General features: G+C 47.2%; 1 protein-coding gene across 5 annotated transcripts in view; it reads right to left on the reverse strand.

Annotated features, from left to right (window-relative positions):
* RAD50 (RAD50 double strand break repair protein) overlaps window positions 1-18318 on the reverse strand; it is a 1278308-nt gene that overhangs the window by 861868 nt on the left and 398122 nt on the right. For all 5 annotated transcript variants that reach the window (XM_069652502.1, XM_069652503.1, XM_069652505.1 and 2 more), the window contains one exon: window positions 2358-2523. In XM_069652502.1, the coding sequence (XP_069508603.1) occupies window positions 2358-2523 (166 nt within the window). The remainder of the gene's footprint in view (window positions 1-2357; window positions 2524-18318) is intronic.

The raw sequence follows: 18318 nt of genomic DNA on the forward strand, positions 1-18318 counted from the left end.
AAAGCTGTGCTGCTTTGACTGCAAAGCTATGTCCTCCAATAGTGGCACGTTTAAAGCGAGGGACATAGAGGCAATTCGCATTGACCATTCTTGTTGGTCTAGGTGAGGTTCTTAAGTGTAGCCTGTCCATGAGGTAGGGTGGTGCCATGTTATTGAGGCACTTGTGAGTAAGGGAGGCAATTTTGAGTTGGATTTTGTCCTGAGTGGATAGCCATTTATATTCTCTTCTTATAGAGGAGATATGCTCTTTCCTGTTGATTTTAAGCGCGGCTCTCAGGGCATTATTCTGTAGGACCTGGATTTTTTGGATAGTCTGTGTGTTAGCCCCAATGTAGAGACCATTACAGTAGTCCAGTTTGGACAGTATAAGGGCTCTGGCAAGCGTGATGCAGCTGTCTGTAGAGAGGAATTGCTTGCTGGCTCTAATGAGTTTGCAAGTATATGCTGTAGAAGAGGCTAGGGAGTTGACTTGACTTGAAGTAGTGCAGGGATCATACGGTTTTTGCGGACCAAGAGGGCAGGAATACTGCCAAAGAACAAGATGGCCAAAGGACAGAGCTTATAACCTGCATGGCAGGGGCCATTTTGAGTATACGGTACTCGAAATGGCATTATAAAGTAAAGCAGCGATGGTGCACGGTTTTGCACTGGAAACATAGTGCAACTTGATTCACTGCCACCAGTCTGTCCTAGGCATATCAAAAAGGCAAAAAGAACATTACAGAAACAAAAGAAAAGGGGATATAAAGTACACCAGCTGCACTTAATGTAAGGTGAGGTGTGCTACATTTAAAAAAAACAGAGGAAAACAAGAAAGAGGGAGACACAGTCCTCTTGCACTGGTAACCCAGTGGGCTGACAGGCACCCACAAAATAAATGAGTGGAGTAAGGTAACGGAAGCTAAAAAGACTGTCTCCAAAAATCCAATGAGGGTTCAAGACATAGCAAGTTGCTGGGGGTCCAATTGATGCCCAATTGATGCTTAAGGAAGGAACGTTAATAAAACAAGAATCTTTCTTGACAAACTCCAATATCCCTGGCTGCACATTCAGGAACTCGGGCAAAATACCCATGGCAACACGACAGTGGTGCACTTCATTCTTTCTTCATCTCTGGTATCCCTGGGCTCCTTAATTTGGCTGTGGGGGCTTCTGTGGCTGACCCTGTCCATCCAGCATTGAACTGCAAAACATCTAGCAACTTCTTCAATAACCCCACATTTCAATATGGGAAGTCTATGCTACTTTTATGCTTCTGCAGTGACTAGATATCTTCTTTGGGGCCCCTTTAATCACATCAGATCAGATCAGATATGTTGGTTCCATTTGTCTGGCGTTAGGGGGCACTGTACCAGATACCCACCCATCCGACCTTGAACTGTTACTTTTGCAGCTGCTGATGTCCAATCTGCAACCATGAAGTTGGCTCTGAGGTGACTAGAGTTCGGTGACTGGACTTCTTCATGGTGGTCCTCTCATACTGTCACATTCTTCAGAATAGGGATTATTTGAAAAGTATTGGGAACCAGTCATCCAGTCACAGTTAAAATGGAGTCTAAAAGGGAATTACTGTATATGGGGGCTAAGAGGCTTTGCAGCTATATGGGGCATGTGAGTCTCTCCAAAGGTCTGTGGGACTTTGCAAGACTTTGCGAACAGATTGCGATCTTGTTGGGTCCCCATCTGAAAGGCTGCTTTGAAAAGTATTTACTTGCCTGCAAGTGTTTAGTTATATTCTTTGCACAACATTTTCTTTAAATAATATATTTCGATAAATATATTGGGGCTCACTATTACCGCCACTTTTACAGCACTGCAAAACTACAAGTTTGCCGTGGGGTGGTCTGATTTACCTCCAGCCAACAGCTGGAGGTAAGTCATGTACCCCCACTGGCAAAAACAGCTGGTATTACCGGCACTGGTAATACCAGCAATCCCCCCCATGCCTCCATGCAATCGGGATTAATTTAACATTGCCAGCACCTGTAATCTGCTGGTAATTTCCAGCAGATCAGGCACTGGTAACGGCATGACCATTTGCCGGTATCCTGCCGATAATACCGCCAGGATACTGGCAAACCTATAATGAGGGCCATTGAGTGAGCATTCCGTTATTGTGTGGCTACTGAAACGGTTTACTGTACTGTTTAAACATTCTGCTCTTTCTAAAGGGGCTACCTTGACCCTCATCCATTCCACATCTTGGTGAGTCAGGGTATTTCTGAGAAAACATCCTGCAAATCTGATATACTTGGGCGCTAGAATTCTGATCAATGAAAAACCTCCCCAACAGTTACACAAGACAATTAGAAACAAACCAACATGAATTTAAAAATAGAGCCATCCTTGGTGGGTACCCTGTTCAACTAGAAGTTCAGACTTCTCGCGGTTGATTCTCTGGGAATCCTTATTTGCCCTGTCCATTTCACGCAGGCACTCTGTCAATCTCCTCTCCTTCTCTCTCACGGTCCTCTGGTGGTTCTGGTACATGTCGTTTAGTTGGTCATCCGTTCCTTGAAATACCTATACAAATAAAGAAGGACAAAAGGGGTCAACTCATGCATACCCTTCCTCTTCCAGATTTATGCTTTCTGCATTTGCAACTCATTGTGGAAAACTGTCAAGGTGTTGTGGACCTCAAAACTAGTCGGATTTGCAATAACTCGATTTTTACTGTAATTACATTACAGAGAAGTTGACATTTTCCATAATAACATTGCACATCAGAGGAGCATGATTCATCCACCGATCAAGGCCCAGCACAGACATGCTACTCAAAAGAACTAATGAGACCTCAACAATTTATTTTTAACTGAGGTAGAAATTTAGTATGGATGTGATAATGGTTGCAACAGCGTCTGGCTGTACCTGTGGTATTGGCCTGCCAGCCCAAAGTATCAAGCCTGTGCTAAAGGAAAGCCTTTACCGAGGCCAGCAGTGCAGTTACCAGCAGGTGCAACATGCGGCTGCAGCCATGATCACCATTGCCACCGGGAACAAGTGTCCAGTGCTGATGGAGATTTAGAAATTACCTTTTGGAAAAACTCTCCACACGCCAAAGAGAATGCACTCTGAACACGTATGCTTTTTCTCAAGTGGAAAAAAGATGCCCAACAAGAAAAGAGGGAGTTCTTTCTAAAAAGAAAGATGTCTTTCTGTGCTGGCTGAGTTTGGGTTAAGGAGTGGAAAAATAGCTGATGTTCATAGGATGATTAAGCAGGGTTCCATGTCATAATGTCCCGTGCGGAAAAGTCGCCAGGTGGGCGACTTTTTTCCCTGCAAGCCTTTCCCCACATATTCTAGGGCGGGTAAAATGTTCTATCCTAACTTCAGTCCTACAGTATTTGGGGAAAGTGCTTTATTTTCATAGGAGTACAAATTTGGGGACATGCCGCACCCAGGCGACATTATCACTGGATACATAAAGCAGCAGGTAACAAAATAAAAAAAACTGGAGCAGAAAAGGTCTGAGGAGCTATTACCATTTTTCATCGCAGTTATTTAAATCTTTGGCCTTTTCAACGTGGTGTTTTCATTGTGGTTATTTTCGCCGCAATGAAAACGTCACAGAGAAAAGGCCAGTTAAAATAGCTGGGTGATAACACCATGAGGAGAGAGAGAAGAGATGAGCAATCAGAAAGTTGTGAGCCCAGCTTTGAAACGTTAGTTGCAGCTTGCATTCAGAGCACGTTGTGGACTTCCAAAACAGAAATAATGGTTAAGGAATAACTCTTAGCTGAACCTTCTGGATCCACGCTGAAGTGGTAGCAGTGGCTGCGCCAAAAGCTAAAACCAGCCGCCTACTGTTATACTGTAGACAAATGGAATTCTGGAAGTGTAACTTTCCGTCTACAGTATTAAATCATTTCACCCGTCCAACATTTCATTCGATATTATTATGAGCTGTTGGGTACCTTAAAATAAATACTGAAGGAACACAAGAACAGTAAATGTTTCAATAATAATTTGCATTAAGAGAGGAAAATTGGGACGCAAGCTTTAAAAGGTTGCATTCCACAGTTATGCAAATTTACAGAACAGTGGGATTAAGGTGGTACACTAACAATTTGGCGCAGCTGCCGAGAAAGCTTGGGTGAAAAATGTATAGCACTGGCATGTAAGGGTTTTAGCTATAAATTAACCTTTACACTTCGGAAGGCTGAGGTTTGTTGGGCAAATCTTAAAAAATTGTGCATGTTCCATAGGTGACTAGGCATTTTGTTAAATTGCAACAAATAGGCGCGACCAAAAAGGGAAAATCCGCTGGGAGACACTGTTTTTTTCCATGCTTCTTTTGCACACTTTCCCCTTCTGAAGTGGCCGAATTCCATTGCTTTATTACATACATAGAAATCCTATACATGGCACATTTCCATGCCCTTCTGAAAACAACCCGATCCTTTGATCTGCTCTAAGCAGTGTACTTTAATTACACAAATGTACTCTGTTCCTCTTCCTTCTTGGCAGTATGCAGAATGCCGGACATGTGCATCAGCTGGCCGAACACCCGTTTTGTTCTTATTTAACGAGACTTGGTGTGGGCATTAGAAAAAGGAGGTGCACAAAACAAACAATATCTTTCTTTACACAGAAATCGGGGAATGAGCAATACAATTATATGGATGACCTCCCTTTTCTCTCACAAGGGCCTAGACCACCTGTATTTAGTAGGACTAACAGGATTGTTAAATTCAGTCACCAGGGTTAGCCCCTCAGCATAAGTAGCAGAGGATCCAGGTTAGAGAGAGAGAAAGTCCTAGAGCCAGGTTCTCCAACCTGTAGCTCGTGAGCCACTGGTAGTTTGTCTGAGACTTCCCAGTGGCTCTTCGCATCAGACACCAAAATGAGCACTGTGTGTTTATTTTGGTGTCTGAAGTCCATGGGCCTCTTCCCCTGCCCCTTCCTGGGAGCCAGCCAATCAGGTAGCAAGCAGTCAGGCTTGAACTGCTGGTACAAGCTCGCATTCCAAGCCACCTGACGGCCAGCTCTCCCCGCCGCCATCTTCCGCCCACCCACGTTTTCTTTCTTTTTTAACCCCCCAGTTCCCTACTTACCTTATTTCGGCTGCAGCAGCCCTTGCTGCCGCAGCAGCAACTTCATCTCAGCTTCTCACGGCCACCATGGAAAGAGAAGAGGATCCCCGCCTTTCCTACGTACAGAGTTCCGCCTTCCCTTTCCATGGCGGACATGTTGGTAAAGAATTTTCCTTCCTACAACGGGACGCGCGCGGTGTGCTGTTGTAGGGAGGAAAATCCTTTTTTTTTTTAGCACCCCTGGTTGCCACTTTGGTAACCCTGGAGTACTAATGGCGTTATCTACTCGTTCCATGGGCAACACCGGGGGGTAACGGCCCTGGGCCCACGTTAATGGCCCTTGGTCCGCTCGGTGTTCCCCGTGGAACGGGTACATAATGCCACAATAACAAAAGTAAATGGAAAATGTGTATCGAGGCAATTGTCACCTAGCTTATGGCGGACTAGAAAAGGAAGGGGTGCATACATTTGCATGCCATGTGAAACAAAGCTGGGGCTGTGATCGTTTGTTACGCCTCCTCCCTTCCATACCATACCATTGCCAGACAGCCTCCAAAACTCACATCCGACACCCCTAACCCTGCACGCTTCATCCGGCGTGTTCCCCATGATTCTCACCGCACTGAGCAACTGAATTACCAGGGAAGGCTACGACCTTTCTTGCACTGGAATCTGCCATGGCGCTTCTTTCCGGGACGGCGCCCGTCCACGGGCGCCCGAGACTACGATCTAACGCACGGAGTGCTTCCGATCAGGTGACCAAACACCGGCATCAGGCGGCCAATCGCCGGCAGACTCCCCGTGCAGCGTCGAGGGTCACGTGACGAGGCTCTGCATTTCCCTCGTGACTGCATCACGTGATCACTTCAACGCAGTCAAAAGGACAGGGGAAACACGGAACAAACGCTTCACAGCTGCTTTTCGGAGTGCTGCACAGCGTTTTGGATCTCGCTAAGGATTCTGATTTCTTCGACCACGGAACGTTGTACGGATTGCTTTTGGTTTCTTCCTACAGCTCAGGTGAACTTTGATCTTCAGGCTTCACGACCTTTGGCTTTGCACAAACTTTTTGAACTTTGGATATTGGACTTTGGCAATTGTTTTCTTGGCTTTCGACCCTGGACTGTTAACGGATTGTTTACGGATCATCCACTTGCTACCTGACCTACAGGTGTTCTCCATCAAGAGTGCCCACAAGGACCCTTCTGTTTCCCCTACCCCTTTGAGGCATCCTGACCAGCACATTTGGGTAAGCCCCGTTAGCTTCTTCCATCATATTGTATTGTGACTGTCTACCCTAATCATTCATTGCCTTACAGTGGTCAGGGGGTCCTTCCGGTGTTCCTGGTTCCAGCTTGACGGTACTCCACACCTGTGGCCTCAAGAATTGCATTGGTAGTGATTTTCTTCTTACCAGTGTGGTACTGGGGACGGAGGTATCTTCATCTACACGACCATCAAGACCACAACAGACTGTGAAGCCTTTTGGTCGTCCAGATGGATACTTCTGCCGGGGACACAGTGACCGCTTTAATGCAAGCAGTCCCATCCCTTAGGACTGATATGGCCACAGCTACCACCGCGATTCACCATAGATTGGACGCCTTACAGAGCGTCCAACATCCTTTGCCCGCTGATGCCGAATTCGGGGACGCTGCCCCCCAGAACCCTGTTCCTCTCGCAGCTCCTCCGGCTCCCCCTCTGCCCCCTCCTGTGGTACTTCCTAGCCCCATTTTCCTGGCAGCCCCCGAAAGGTTCCATGGAGACCCCAGGAAATATTGCGCTTTCTTAAATCAGTGCAAGCTCCATTTCTTGTGCCGGCCCTTGGCATTTCCCGATTCCGTCACTAAGGCAGCTTTTCTACTCTCGCATCTGTCAGGAGTGGCAGCCACATGGGCGAACCCTTTATTAGAGAGCGACCATCCTGCCCTATACAATTTCGACCTCTTGGTTAATGAAATGGCAAAAGTCTTCGACACCAGATATAGGGCACAATCCCAGGATTTGGAGCTTTTGGACCTCACTCAGGGCAGACAAACGCATAGAGTATATAACCCGCTTTAACCAGCTGTCTGCGGAGACGTCTTGGCCTGAAAACAAAAAGGCGGTTGTGTTCTATAGGGGTCTGAGTAGCGCCATGAAAGATGCCCTCTCAGTCGTGCCATCCCTTCCTGCTATCTATTCAGACCTAGTTGATCTGGCCCTACAGGTGGATGCCCGAAGGACTGAGCGAAGGGCAGAAGCAGGTATTTCCGGTCATCACCCTTCCCCCTCAACCGACCAAAACCCAGAACCCATGCAAGTAGGCGGGATCCGTAGCCCCATTACCCATACTGAACGGGAACGCAGACGTGCTGACAATGCTTGCTTCTACTGCGGCATCAGCGGCCACTACGTAAAAGAATGTCCTCGCCGACCCAAGAACAAAAATCTGGGTTTTCAGAAGGCTCGCCCTTGAGACCGGAGGTACGGGCGAGCATTCCACTAACTCCCTCTGATATCGCTTTTGGTCCCATTAAACCAGTGGTGGTCCAGGCTATGCTGATCCCAGCCCGGGAACGCATGCATTCGGTTCACATTGTTATCGATTCAGGTGCCACTGGTTGTTTTATTGGCATCGCATTGGCTCAGCAACCCAACCTACCATTGATCACCAAAGAGCGTCCTGAACCAGTACAGGCCGTGGACGGTACTTCCCTCGCTTCCGGCCCCATCAAGCAACAGACTGCTCCTCTGGAAGTCGTAATCCAAGGTACCCACAGAGAAACATTAACCTTCGATCTGATCACTACCCCTCAGTTCGGGATCATCCTCGGGATACCGTGGCTGAAACAACACAACCCTCTGATAAACTGGAGTACCGCACAAGTGTTCTTCGAATCTGAGGTCTGTCAGCATTTTTGCCTGGTGGAGTCGGAGTCTTTGTCCAGTCCCGCAAGCGTTCTAGGAGCCGTGGCTTCTCTAACCTTGGAAGACGGTGGCCCCACAACCTCTGCCACTTTATCACATACGGTTGGGGCTGTCACAGACGGGATACCCTCAGTATACCAGGACTTCCACACAGTGTTTGATAAAGCCTCAGCAGAGGGCCTACCGCCTCACAAGCCGTATGACTGCCCCATCGACTTAATACATGGAGCTCCGGTACTGAGGGGCCTCATATATTCACTGTCCCAATCAGAAGAACAGGCCCTGAAGGATTACATCCAACAGGCCCTACAGTTAGGTCACATCCGTCCCTCCTCTTCCCCAGCAGCAAGCCCCATTTTCTTTGTTCCGAAGAAAGAGGGTGACCTACGCCCTTGCGTCGATTATCGGCGGCTAAATTCCATCACCATTAAGAACAGATACCCCCTCCCGCTCATTTCTACGTTACTGGACCGATTGTCTCACGCATCTGTTTACACAAAATTAGACTTACGTGGGGCTTACAATCTGATCCGTATGCGAGAAGGGGATGAGTGGAAGACGGCGTTCTGCTCCCGACAAGGACTATATGAATATACGGTGATGCCGTTTGGGCTTTGCAACGCCCCAGCCACCTTCCAACATTTCATAAACGACATGTTCAGTGATATCCTAGATGTATATGTGGTGGACTATCTAGACGATATCCTGATCTTCTCCCCCACTCTGGAAGAGCATGTCATTCACGTCAGAGAAGTCCTGTCCCGCCTCAAAAAGAACGCACTCTTTGCTAAACCAGAAAAATGCCTGTTTCACGCCACCGAAGTTGAGTTCCTAGGATTCCATATAACACCCGGGGGTCTCTCCATGAACCAATCTATGGTCCGCGCTATCACGGACTGGCCCGTCCCTGTTACACTCAAACAGCTGCAGTCTTTCCTTGGTTTCGCAAATTGCTACCGGCGTTTTATCGCTGGTTTCTCCTCCATTGTTGCGCCGTTGACTGCACTAACCAGCCCTCTGGTCCATTATCACTGGACACCGGAACATCAAATGGCGTTTGATACCTTGAAGGCGAGGTTCACCACTGCTCCTGTTCTTCAACATCCCGATCCGGAACGCCCTTTTGTTTTAGAAGCAGACGCTTCATCGTTTGCATTAGGTGCAGTTCTCTCACAATCCTGCCCTACCACGGGTCGACTGCACCCTGTGGCCTTCCATTCACGTAAGTTCACTTCATCCGAAGTGCACTATGCGTGACGGAGAAGGAACTATTGGCCATTAAGGACGCTATGCAGACATGGCGGCATCATCTTCTAGGGGCTAAGCACCAAACCACCGTTTATTCAGACCACAAGAACCTACAGGATCTGGCTTCCCTGAAATGCATGAATAGCCGCCAAGTACGCTGGCATCTGTTTTTTGCTGCATACGATTTTGTAATCGAGCATCGACCAGGGGTGGTTCATGGTAAAGCAGATGCTCTATCCCGCTCCCCAGGGGGGGAATCCCTTCCTTTGTTCCCGGATAGCTTGCTAGAAGGCGGCCATGTTATCTGTGCCTGCACACCCTCACCGTCCATGCTAACCACCATACGCCACTGGGTTGTTCACAATAGTCATGCAGTCAGTGAATGGGACCTTATAGTTCAGGACGGTTTGCTGTTTATACATGGGAAACTATTCTTTCCCACAGTTACACGCGCACCCAGGCTCTAAACTGGTCGCATGACGCCGCGATCAATGGTCATCCGGGATAATGCCGTACTCTGGACCTGTTGAAACGGTGGTGTTGGTGGCCATCGATGAGACGGGATGTAGAGAGTTACGTGAATACCTGCTCAGTTTGTGCCCAATGTAAATCCCGCAGGGGTCGCCCTCTAGTTCTGCTTCAGCCACTACCCATACCCCCGAAGCCATGGCACACGGTTTTGATGGACCTGATTACGGACTTACCCCGCGTACAGGGGTACGACACCATTTGGGTGGTGGTGGACTCTTATACCAAGATGGCCCGGTTCGTGCCCTGCACGGGGGTTCCCACGGCACCAGCACTCGCCCGGTTGTTTGTCAAATCCATCTTCTGTCTCTTTGGCTTGCCACAGGTCATAGTGTCTGACCGGGGTACCCAGTTCACTTCTCGTTTTTGGCGGGTTTTGACCAAGTTGCTGGGCATTGATGTGCATTTCTCTTCCGCTTACCACCCAGAGAGTGATGGTCAGACAGAAAGGGTGAACCAATCCCTAGAACAGTACTTATGATGCCTTACCCTCCAATATCAGGACACATGGCTAAATCTCTTGCACATGGCAGAATTCGCCTATAACAACGCTCTACATTCTTCGACTGGCTTCTCCCCTTTCTATTCCCTTTATGGCCAGCATCCTCATACCCTTCCTCTCCCGGATTTCACACCTACAGCCACACCTGCTGCCAATGCTTGTGCCCGCGATCTAGTCACTGTTCACACCCAAACCCTTGTCCATTTGCGGGAGTCTCAAGTCTCCATGAAGAAAGCGGCCGACAAGAAACGGTTGGTTGCTCCGGAGTATCGGGTGGGGGATCGGGTGTGGTTGTCTTCCCGGCATTTACATATTCCTGGTTCCTGTAAGCTGCTCCCTCGCTTTGTCAGTCCTTACCGGATCTCCAAAATCATTAACCCGGTGGCCTTTCGCCTCTCCGTTCCCGTCTCATGGCGGATCCACCCAGTGTTTCACTCTTCCTTGCTCAAACCCTGCCCTGCTCCTACCCGCATCATTACCCCACCAGCTCCTGTTTCGGTGTCGTCCCCTGACGTGTTTGAGGTCAGTGCCATCTTGGGTTCCCGTCTCTTTAGGGGTCGGTTACAGTACCTGGTGGACTGGCTGGGGTATGGTCCTGAGGATCGCTCTTGGGTTTCCTCTGGGATGTGCAGGCTCCGCTTTTGGTTGCTCGTTTTCATCGGGACCATCCTTCCAGCCCACGGGGTCGAGGGCCGTTGGGGGGGGGACTCTGTCACGCCTCCTCCCTGCCATGCCATTGCCAGACAGCCTCCCAAACTCACATCCGCCACCCCTAACCCTGCACGCTTCATCCGGCGTGTTCCCCATGATTCTCACCGCACTCAGCAACTGAATTACCAGGGAAGGCTACAACCTTTCTCGCACTGGAATCTGTCATGGAGCTTCTCTCCGGGACGGCGCCCGTCCAAGGGCGCCCTGAGACTACGATCTAACGCACGGAGTGCTTCCGATCAGGTGACCAAACACCGGCATCAGGCGGCCAATCGCCGGCAGCCTCCCCGTGCAGCGTCGAGGGTCACGTGACGCGGCTCCGCGTTTCCCTCATGACTGCATCACGTGATCACTTCAACGCAGTCAAAAGGACAGGAAACGCGGAACAAATGCTTCACAGCTGCTTTTCGGAGTGCTGCACAGTGTTTTGGATCTCGCTAAGGATTCTGATTTCTTCGACCACGGAAAGTTGTACGGATTGCTTTTGGTTTCTTCCTACAGCTCAGGCGAACTTTGATCTTCAGGCATCACGACCTTTGGCTTTGCACAAACTTTTTGAACTTTGGATATTGGACTTTGGCAATTGTTTTCTTGGCTTTCGACCCTGGACTGTTAACGGATTGTTTACGGATCATCCACTTGCTACCTGACCTACAGGTGTTCTCCATCAAGAGTGCCCACAAGGACCCTTCTGTTTCCCCTACCCCTTTGAGGCATCCTGACCAGCACATTTGGGTAAGCCCCTTTAGCTTCTTCCATCATATTGTATTGTGATCATTGTGACTGTCTGCCCTAATCATTCATTGCCTTACAGTGGTCAGGGGGTCCTTCCGGTGTTCCTGGTTCCAGCTTGACGGCACTCCACACCTGTGGCCTCAAGAATTGCATTGGTAGTGATTTTCTTCTTACCAGTGTGGTACTTGGGGACGGAGGTATCTTCATCTACACGACCATCAAGACCACAACAGTTTCAGGCTCACTATGTTTCTTTAGATTTACTTAGGATAGCATTACTTTGCATATTGGTAATTGTAGGCTTTCAATCCGAATGGGGAAAATAACGATGCAGCTGTAATCCGTTTTTGCTCAGAGTGAGTGTGTGTGTCCAGCTTGCAAGAAAAACAGTACATCTAGCGGTACGTGTTGCTGTTTATAGTAAAAATTGGATGTTTTATTTTTTATTTGAATATACAGATTTTTCTGTTTTAAAGCACTAGTATCACAATTGTATTAAAAGGTTAACATGGAGTGAGCCGTGATATCGGGGAGCCCACTTCTTTGCCTGTCCCAAAACAGGAATTCAAGCACTAATGGCAATTTTACATTTGAGTAAATGTGTAAAACTACTAAGTGCAACTGCATTCTGGTGCTTGTCCACCTACATTTATCAAACTAAACAGGAATATAAAATGATAGTGCCAAAAATGCCAGAACTTAAAAACATATTTCAGAGTTCTGTTTCAGCCTATGTTTTACAAAACAAGCGCATGAATGAAGTAATTAGGTGAGAAAAGTGAGCAGAGGCTTGTAATTATATTTTGATATGTATAGGATTAATATAGTTTAAACATAGTTACTAAGTAACGGAGCACTGTACAAAACAGGGTGGCGAATACAGGGAGAGAACGCTAAGGAGAGCCATGGGATGGGAGAACACGGACTAGGGTTGATCCCCTTTGGCAATGTACACAAACCAGGAGATCTACAGAGGTCTGTGGGGAACCTGTATACATATGTTCAAATTATGGCAGGGTATTTTTAGCCTTTCAATACTAGGTGGAAATGGTGCTATTTATAAGTACTGTTTTCACTAATAAACTGTGCAAAATACCATACAATTTACAAGTTATTCTCTATCACATGAAAAATGCCAGTCTGTGCCTGGTCACCAACACTACATGGAACTGTCAATGAAAAACTCATATTGATGCTGTTGCAAACCATGTGTCATAATTGTCCTTTTAAACCATTTTTATGATGCTGGAGCCCTCAATGTGTGTGAGAGAGCTGTACGTCAATGCACCAGAATAACCTGCACGATTCCTGTAGGGAGAGGCAGCAATTCAGTGAGCTGTTTTCTGTGATACTGTCTCCTTCAAAAAGGGCAGGCGAGTGGAAGGTCGCCACCCATAATGAATAAGTTGCCCCATGCTATAACCATACCGTCTCTGATCAAAACGTTAATATAACGAATCATATATTGTCTGCTTGGGCTGTTATATAATTTGTGGACATTTTAAGCCATCGCTATAAAACTGAATGTTATAGTAGCCCAGTGAGTTACACTTTTGTTTTTTTGATAACATGGTTTCGACATGTCAATTTTTCAATCTTTCCAATTATTTTTACACAAAAAAAATGAGGGTAGTCAAAAAAGTAGGCTTTGGCTTACCTTTCCTTGCATGAATTGGGATATGCTAAACTGGCAGTGGATTTAATTTTTTGACAAAGTGTAACGTGGTAAAAGCTGAATTTTTTAAAAACCGGAAAACGCATTGATTTAAATGCTCTCAGATTGTTTTTGCACATGCAGCCCGAAGAGAAAAATAAACTACCCTTGCTGAAATCCTGGATGCAGATGCACCATCCAACAAAAGGCAAACCATTTTCATCCAGAGTGGGAGACGGATTTAATTTCTTCCAGTGCATAAATAAAGAAAATGTGCATCTTTAATATCGAGTTACAGTGGGAAAAAAAAAAGTAATGTTGAGACGAATTTTGCAATAGTAACACAAATGATGAAAATCATTTTCCAAAAGGAAGTTGTCAGCGATCCTGAAAAGTAGGTAAACTAAAAGCTCCACTGCAAATACTGTTACAGAGCCATCCTTCAAAGTTGATAATTGTTCGACAAACAAATGTACTTTTAAAGATGGTGCAATTGTGAAGGGCACAGTGACTCCCATGCCCGAGTAATTTGTAATAGATTTTAAAAACTGTCCTGAATTGGGGGTTGTGGGGCGCTACTGAGCGGCAACTTGAATGGCCACCTGATTCTGTGCTTTGTCCTCAGTGTCAGAAACCAGAAGGTGTCTCACCCACTAGTCCCCAGGGATCTGTCATCCAGGTGGCCAGGACATAGCCATCTCTTTTTGATCCAGTTCCTGGGGGTGGACCAGTGCGGGAAGATCACCTGGGTGAAGGGTCTTTAGGGAGTGGGACAGCGGATGGTGAGACACGGTATCCCCTTCCCTGTAACACCTTTACCCAATCGTACCAGGTAGGATATTTAGGAACTGAAACCCCTGCCCCTTTTACAACACAAACACTTTCTCACAGACAGCCCGCTATAAAAGAAAACGGACTAATACCCGAGCCGTATACCTGACGTGTCCCAATACAATGGTCAGGCAATTACTGACCATCACACACACCTGACTTCCATTAAAGTTCCCCACATGGATAAAAGGCGGAGCACGAGAGCAGACTTTGAGCGAGGCAAAGTACAAGAGGAAACAGCAGTTCCAAGAAGGCAGTTTGACAAGAGGCGAAAGATGGCGAAACAGAAGGGGATCGCAGGGAGAGAAGTTCCCTTGACCCTGCCAACAAGGAACCGTTACCTTCACGAAGCCTTGAGAATAGAAAGTGTAATACCAGGAAACCAGGCTGAGGAATCCTTCATTGCGTGTCAGAGGTACCCAGGGCTCTCCTGCGTCGATAATCAAGGTGGGGAGAATCGCCAGTTGCTGTGGTACTGTCCTTGGCTCCAACAACAAAGCAGCATCAGTGAAATCAACACAGCTGGTGAGTTGGGGAGACCGATACAAGACCGGTTTGTGTTGAAGCCAAGGTTGCAAGCAGAAATATTTTATGGCGAGAGCTGGAACTGCAGATGAGTGATTGAACCTTGAAACCAAGGTACAATACCTTTGACAGAGTGGTCCGGCACCACGTGTGTGCTCAATGAAAGGTCTCAGTAAGGTATCCGGTTGTGAGTTGAAATAAGTGAAAGAGTGGAAAAGGAATGTGAATCTAAGTGGTCCTGTGACGGGTCAAGCAAAATCCTGTGCACAATCGAAAGTCTTTGATGTTGATACAGTAAACCATTTTTTTTAACAAAGTAGATACAGTTGGTCTGAGCCCGGCAGAGGTAGATCCATTGCAAGCTTTGTGTTGAAGCAAGTTTTGTGTTACAATAGATACATTGGTTGGAGGGATGCTGATTAAAGATTTTGTGTCAAAGTAGATCTGGGCCCGGTGGAGGGTGATCTGGCGTGAACAGTGACTCACCCGAGAAATTGGATACGTGAAAAACCTGAGAACATTGTGTTGAAGTGGATCTGAGCCCGGCAGAGGGGGATCCGAGGTGAATAGTAAAACACCTAAGAAAATTGCATATAAGCGAAATACCAAAAGGAAAGGAACTTTATTGTTTGTTTGTTGCATCAGGCCCTCTGAAAGAAGAGACTTTGAATGGCAAAGAGAATTTGGCACAGAATGCCACAATGCTGAAGTTTTGAACTGCACCGTCATGCTAGAGACGCCAGAGACTGTTCTAAGCTCGAGTGTGCCGTCTTCTCCTGTGCTAAAAACATTGGTACGGGTAACAAACTGCTTGAATATTATTTCTTGAACACCTCTTTTGCATAACATTGTTTTCCACACTATTTGTATTCAGATGTAAGGATTGGCAATAGGTTTATTAGTATACGCCCTTTTATTTTGACAAGACACAGCTAGGACTGTGTGATTATTTGATGGTCATAGCTTGCTCCCATCTTTAGATTTAGGATTAGATAACACGTTTTTTTAAATCGAATTGAAATTCAATAAACACCTTTAAACTGTGGTCACTTGTGTCTGTCTTACTGTTGATACCATGCCTTCCGTACACCAGGGACATATTTACTATAAACAAATCTTTTCTGGAGCCTGACTACGACATCTGCGAGGTTGCATTGTGTAGCGCTCGCACCCCAGCAACTTCAGGCCAGACCCAGCGGCGTTTGAGCTCCGGCGGGAGCAGAGCGACGAGGCAACCTGCTGGGTGTGTAGTGTGCGTTTGCCAGCACCCCGCCGGCACATTCGTGGAAGCGGCTGCAGTAGTAAGCGAGCCCGCAGTTCCTGAGGCCTGTGAGGGGGAGGGGCAGGACCAATAGCGGCGAGGCATCCAGACCTTGGGCTTCTTACAGATGCAAGAGCCGTACATCTCAGTTAGTTTCTCCCTTGAGCTGCCTGGAGGGACTAAAGCCTGCGGGTGGGGAAGACTGATACAGGAAGGTGGCCTGGCGATTCCATATTGAAGGCTAGATACATTGCTGGTGATAAGTAGTAAAATAACGTTCCATACACCTTGATCCATCTGCTACTACAGCAGCTATGTTATGTTATTTTGCATTGTTGCTCGCATTGCTTCCCATAGCGCCTTATGTACCATTGGTATGATCTCAAGACGCTGGTAGGTTGAACGCCCTCGGGAACCGCAGTTCAAGTCAGTTGAGAGAGAGAGAGAGAGAGAGTCGTAAAGTGCGTGGCCGCACCAGGTATGTGTGCAGCCTGTGTGGTTGTTGCATGATAGCTGCTTCTTAGCGGTAGGTGTGGTGCTGAGGAGATCAGTTGAATGTGTTCAGTCTGGAGGGTTGACAACCAGACTGAGTTATGGCTGAGTTAGGCCTGAAGAGACGCCTAAGCTAGCCGGTGTGTGCTAGCTAGCTGTGTTTTATTAGGATGATGGGTGGTTTGATGGGTCATGTTAGTATGAGAACAGCTTTACCGAATGTGTCATAGTACTGGTGTATTCTAGTTGAATGGTGGTGTATAGGAGAGAGTAAGCGTAGTAGTGTGATATTGTGGTAATCAGTGAAGTGTATGCAATTAGGCACAATCTACCTACTAAATTTAACTTTTAACACAGTGACGCTATTAGGGTACATTCAATGTTGTTTGTTGGTGATACTTTCTTAATTCAACTCTAGTTCAGTGACTCTAATAGGGGATGCTTCTAGGTTGAACTTTAACACAGTGACGCTAATGGCGCACACTCAATGATGTTGGGAATACCATCTAGGTTCAACATTAACACAGAGATGCTACAAGGGTGCGCTTTCTAAGTTCAACTTTAACACAGCGACTCTACTAGGGCACACTTTCTAAGTTCAATTTTAAGTTCAGTGAGCGGTTTGTCTTCCCCACACACTTGAGTGACATGAAAGCAGACACAGAAACCCTTGGTCCCTACAAACAACACCAAAGACAGGTTTTCTGGCTTGTTACATCTGGAGGCGCTGCTCCTGCGGGTTTGCTGTGAAAATTGCAGTGGGGAGGACTCTTGTACCCTGGCAGCATGTCATATTGTTGATTACACACTGTGGGTTAGTGCTTTATGTAATCCTTACTGCCAGGCACTGCAGCTGGATGCCACGTGGAGGTGTTTCATAAATTGGCAACAGGAAAGTGGGCAGAGGTGCCCGTCGGTCCTCATATACAGTTACCCTAACTGGCCTGTGACACATTGAGTGGGAAAGGTGCTGCTCCTGCCGGGTAGTTGTGTAATATTGTAGGCTGAGGTCCACTGTGTGAGGGCGTTCCATCAGCGCTGCTGGCCAGCTGGTTGCAGGCATGACGAAGGGTGCAGGGAATCGAAAAGGACCAATGAATATCCACATCAGCACTCCGGTGGGGACCCAGAGGCCGACGACACCTGCGAATAATGCTGAGGGGCAACCACCAGCGAAATCAACAACCACAGACCCTCTTCTGACTGCTATGCAGTCTAGCTTTGCCGTGGTGAATATGCCGTTGGATGGTATCTCTGCTCACATTACCTCTCTGCGCTCCTAATTAGAGAAAGAAAGTGGTCTGATTACGGAGGCAGAAGACAGGATTAGCAGCACAGAGGATAAAGTTATACAAAATGACCGGAATATTGCATCAATGAAGAAGGACCTGGCAGCGATCCAGAGTAAATACGACGACTTGGAGTCAAACTCTCAGCAAAATAATGTCTGCATCGTTGGGGTGCCGGAGGCTGCGGTAAAAGGGGCAATGGAGACATTTGTAAAGCAACTCCTGCAGCAACTACTGGGAGTGCCAACATTATCGGCACAGTTTTTGGTGCAGCATGCCCACTGCACACTAGCGCCTGTCCTGAAACCTGGTGCGCCTCCACGCACGATTAGTGCCAAACTGTTAAATTACAGACCTTATATTGAAGTTGGCCAAAGAGCATGTCCCACTGCACTACGAATTGACTAAAATTCCTATCTACCCCGACTTCACCGCTAATATCTCGGTACCGCGTAGATCCTACAATATGCTAAAGCATCTGCTGAGACTCTGTCAGATTCCGTATGCCCTCATATTTCCTACAAAACCTGTGTATACAGCATGGAGGTCGGTGCATTTCTTCGATTGCCCCAATGCCATCACATACATCGAAGCCTCAA

The sequence above is a fragment of the Ambystoma mexicanum genome, chromosome 3p (assembly GCF_040938575.1).
Source record: "Ambystoma mexicanum isolate Mex_15411 chromosome 3p, UKY_AmexF1_1, whole genome shotgun sequence".
NCBI classification, from domain to species: Eukaryota; Metazoa; Chordata; class Amphibia; order Caudata; family Ambystomatidae; genus Ambystoma; species Ambystoma mexicanum.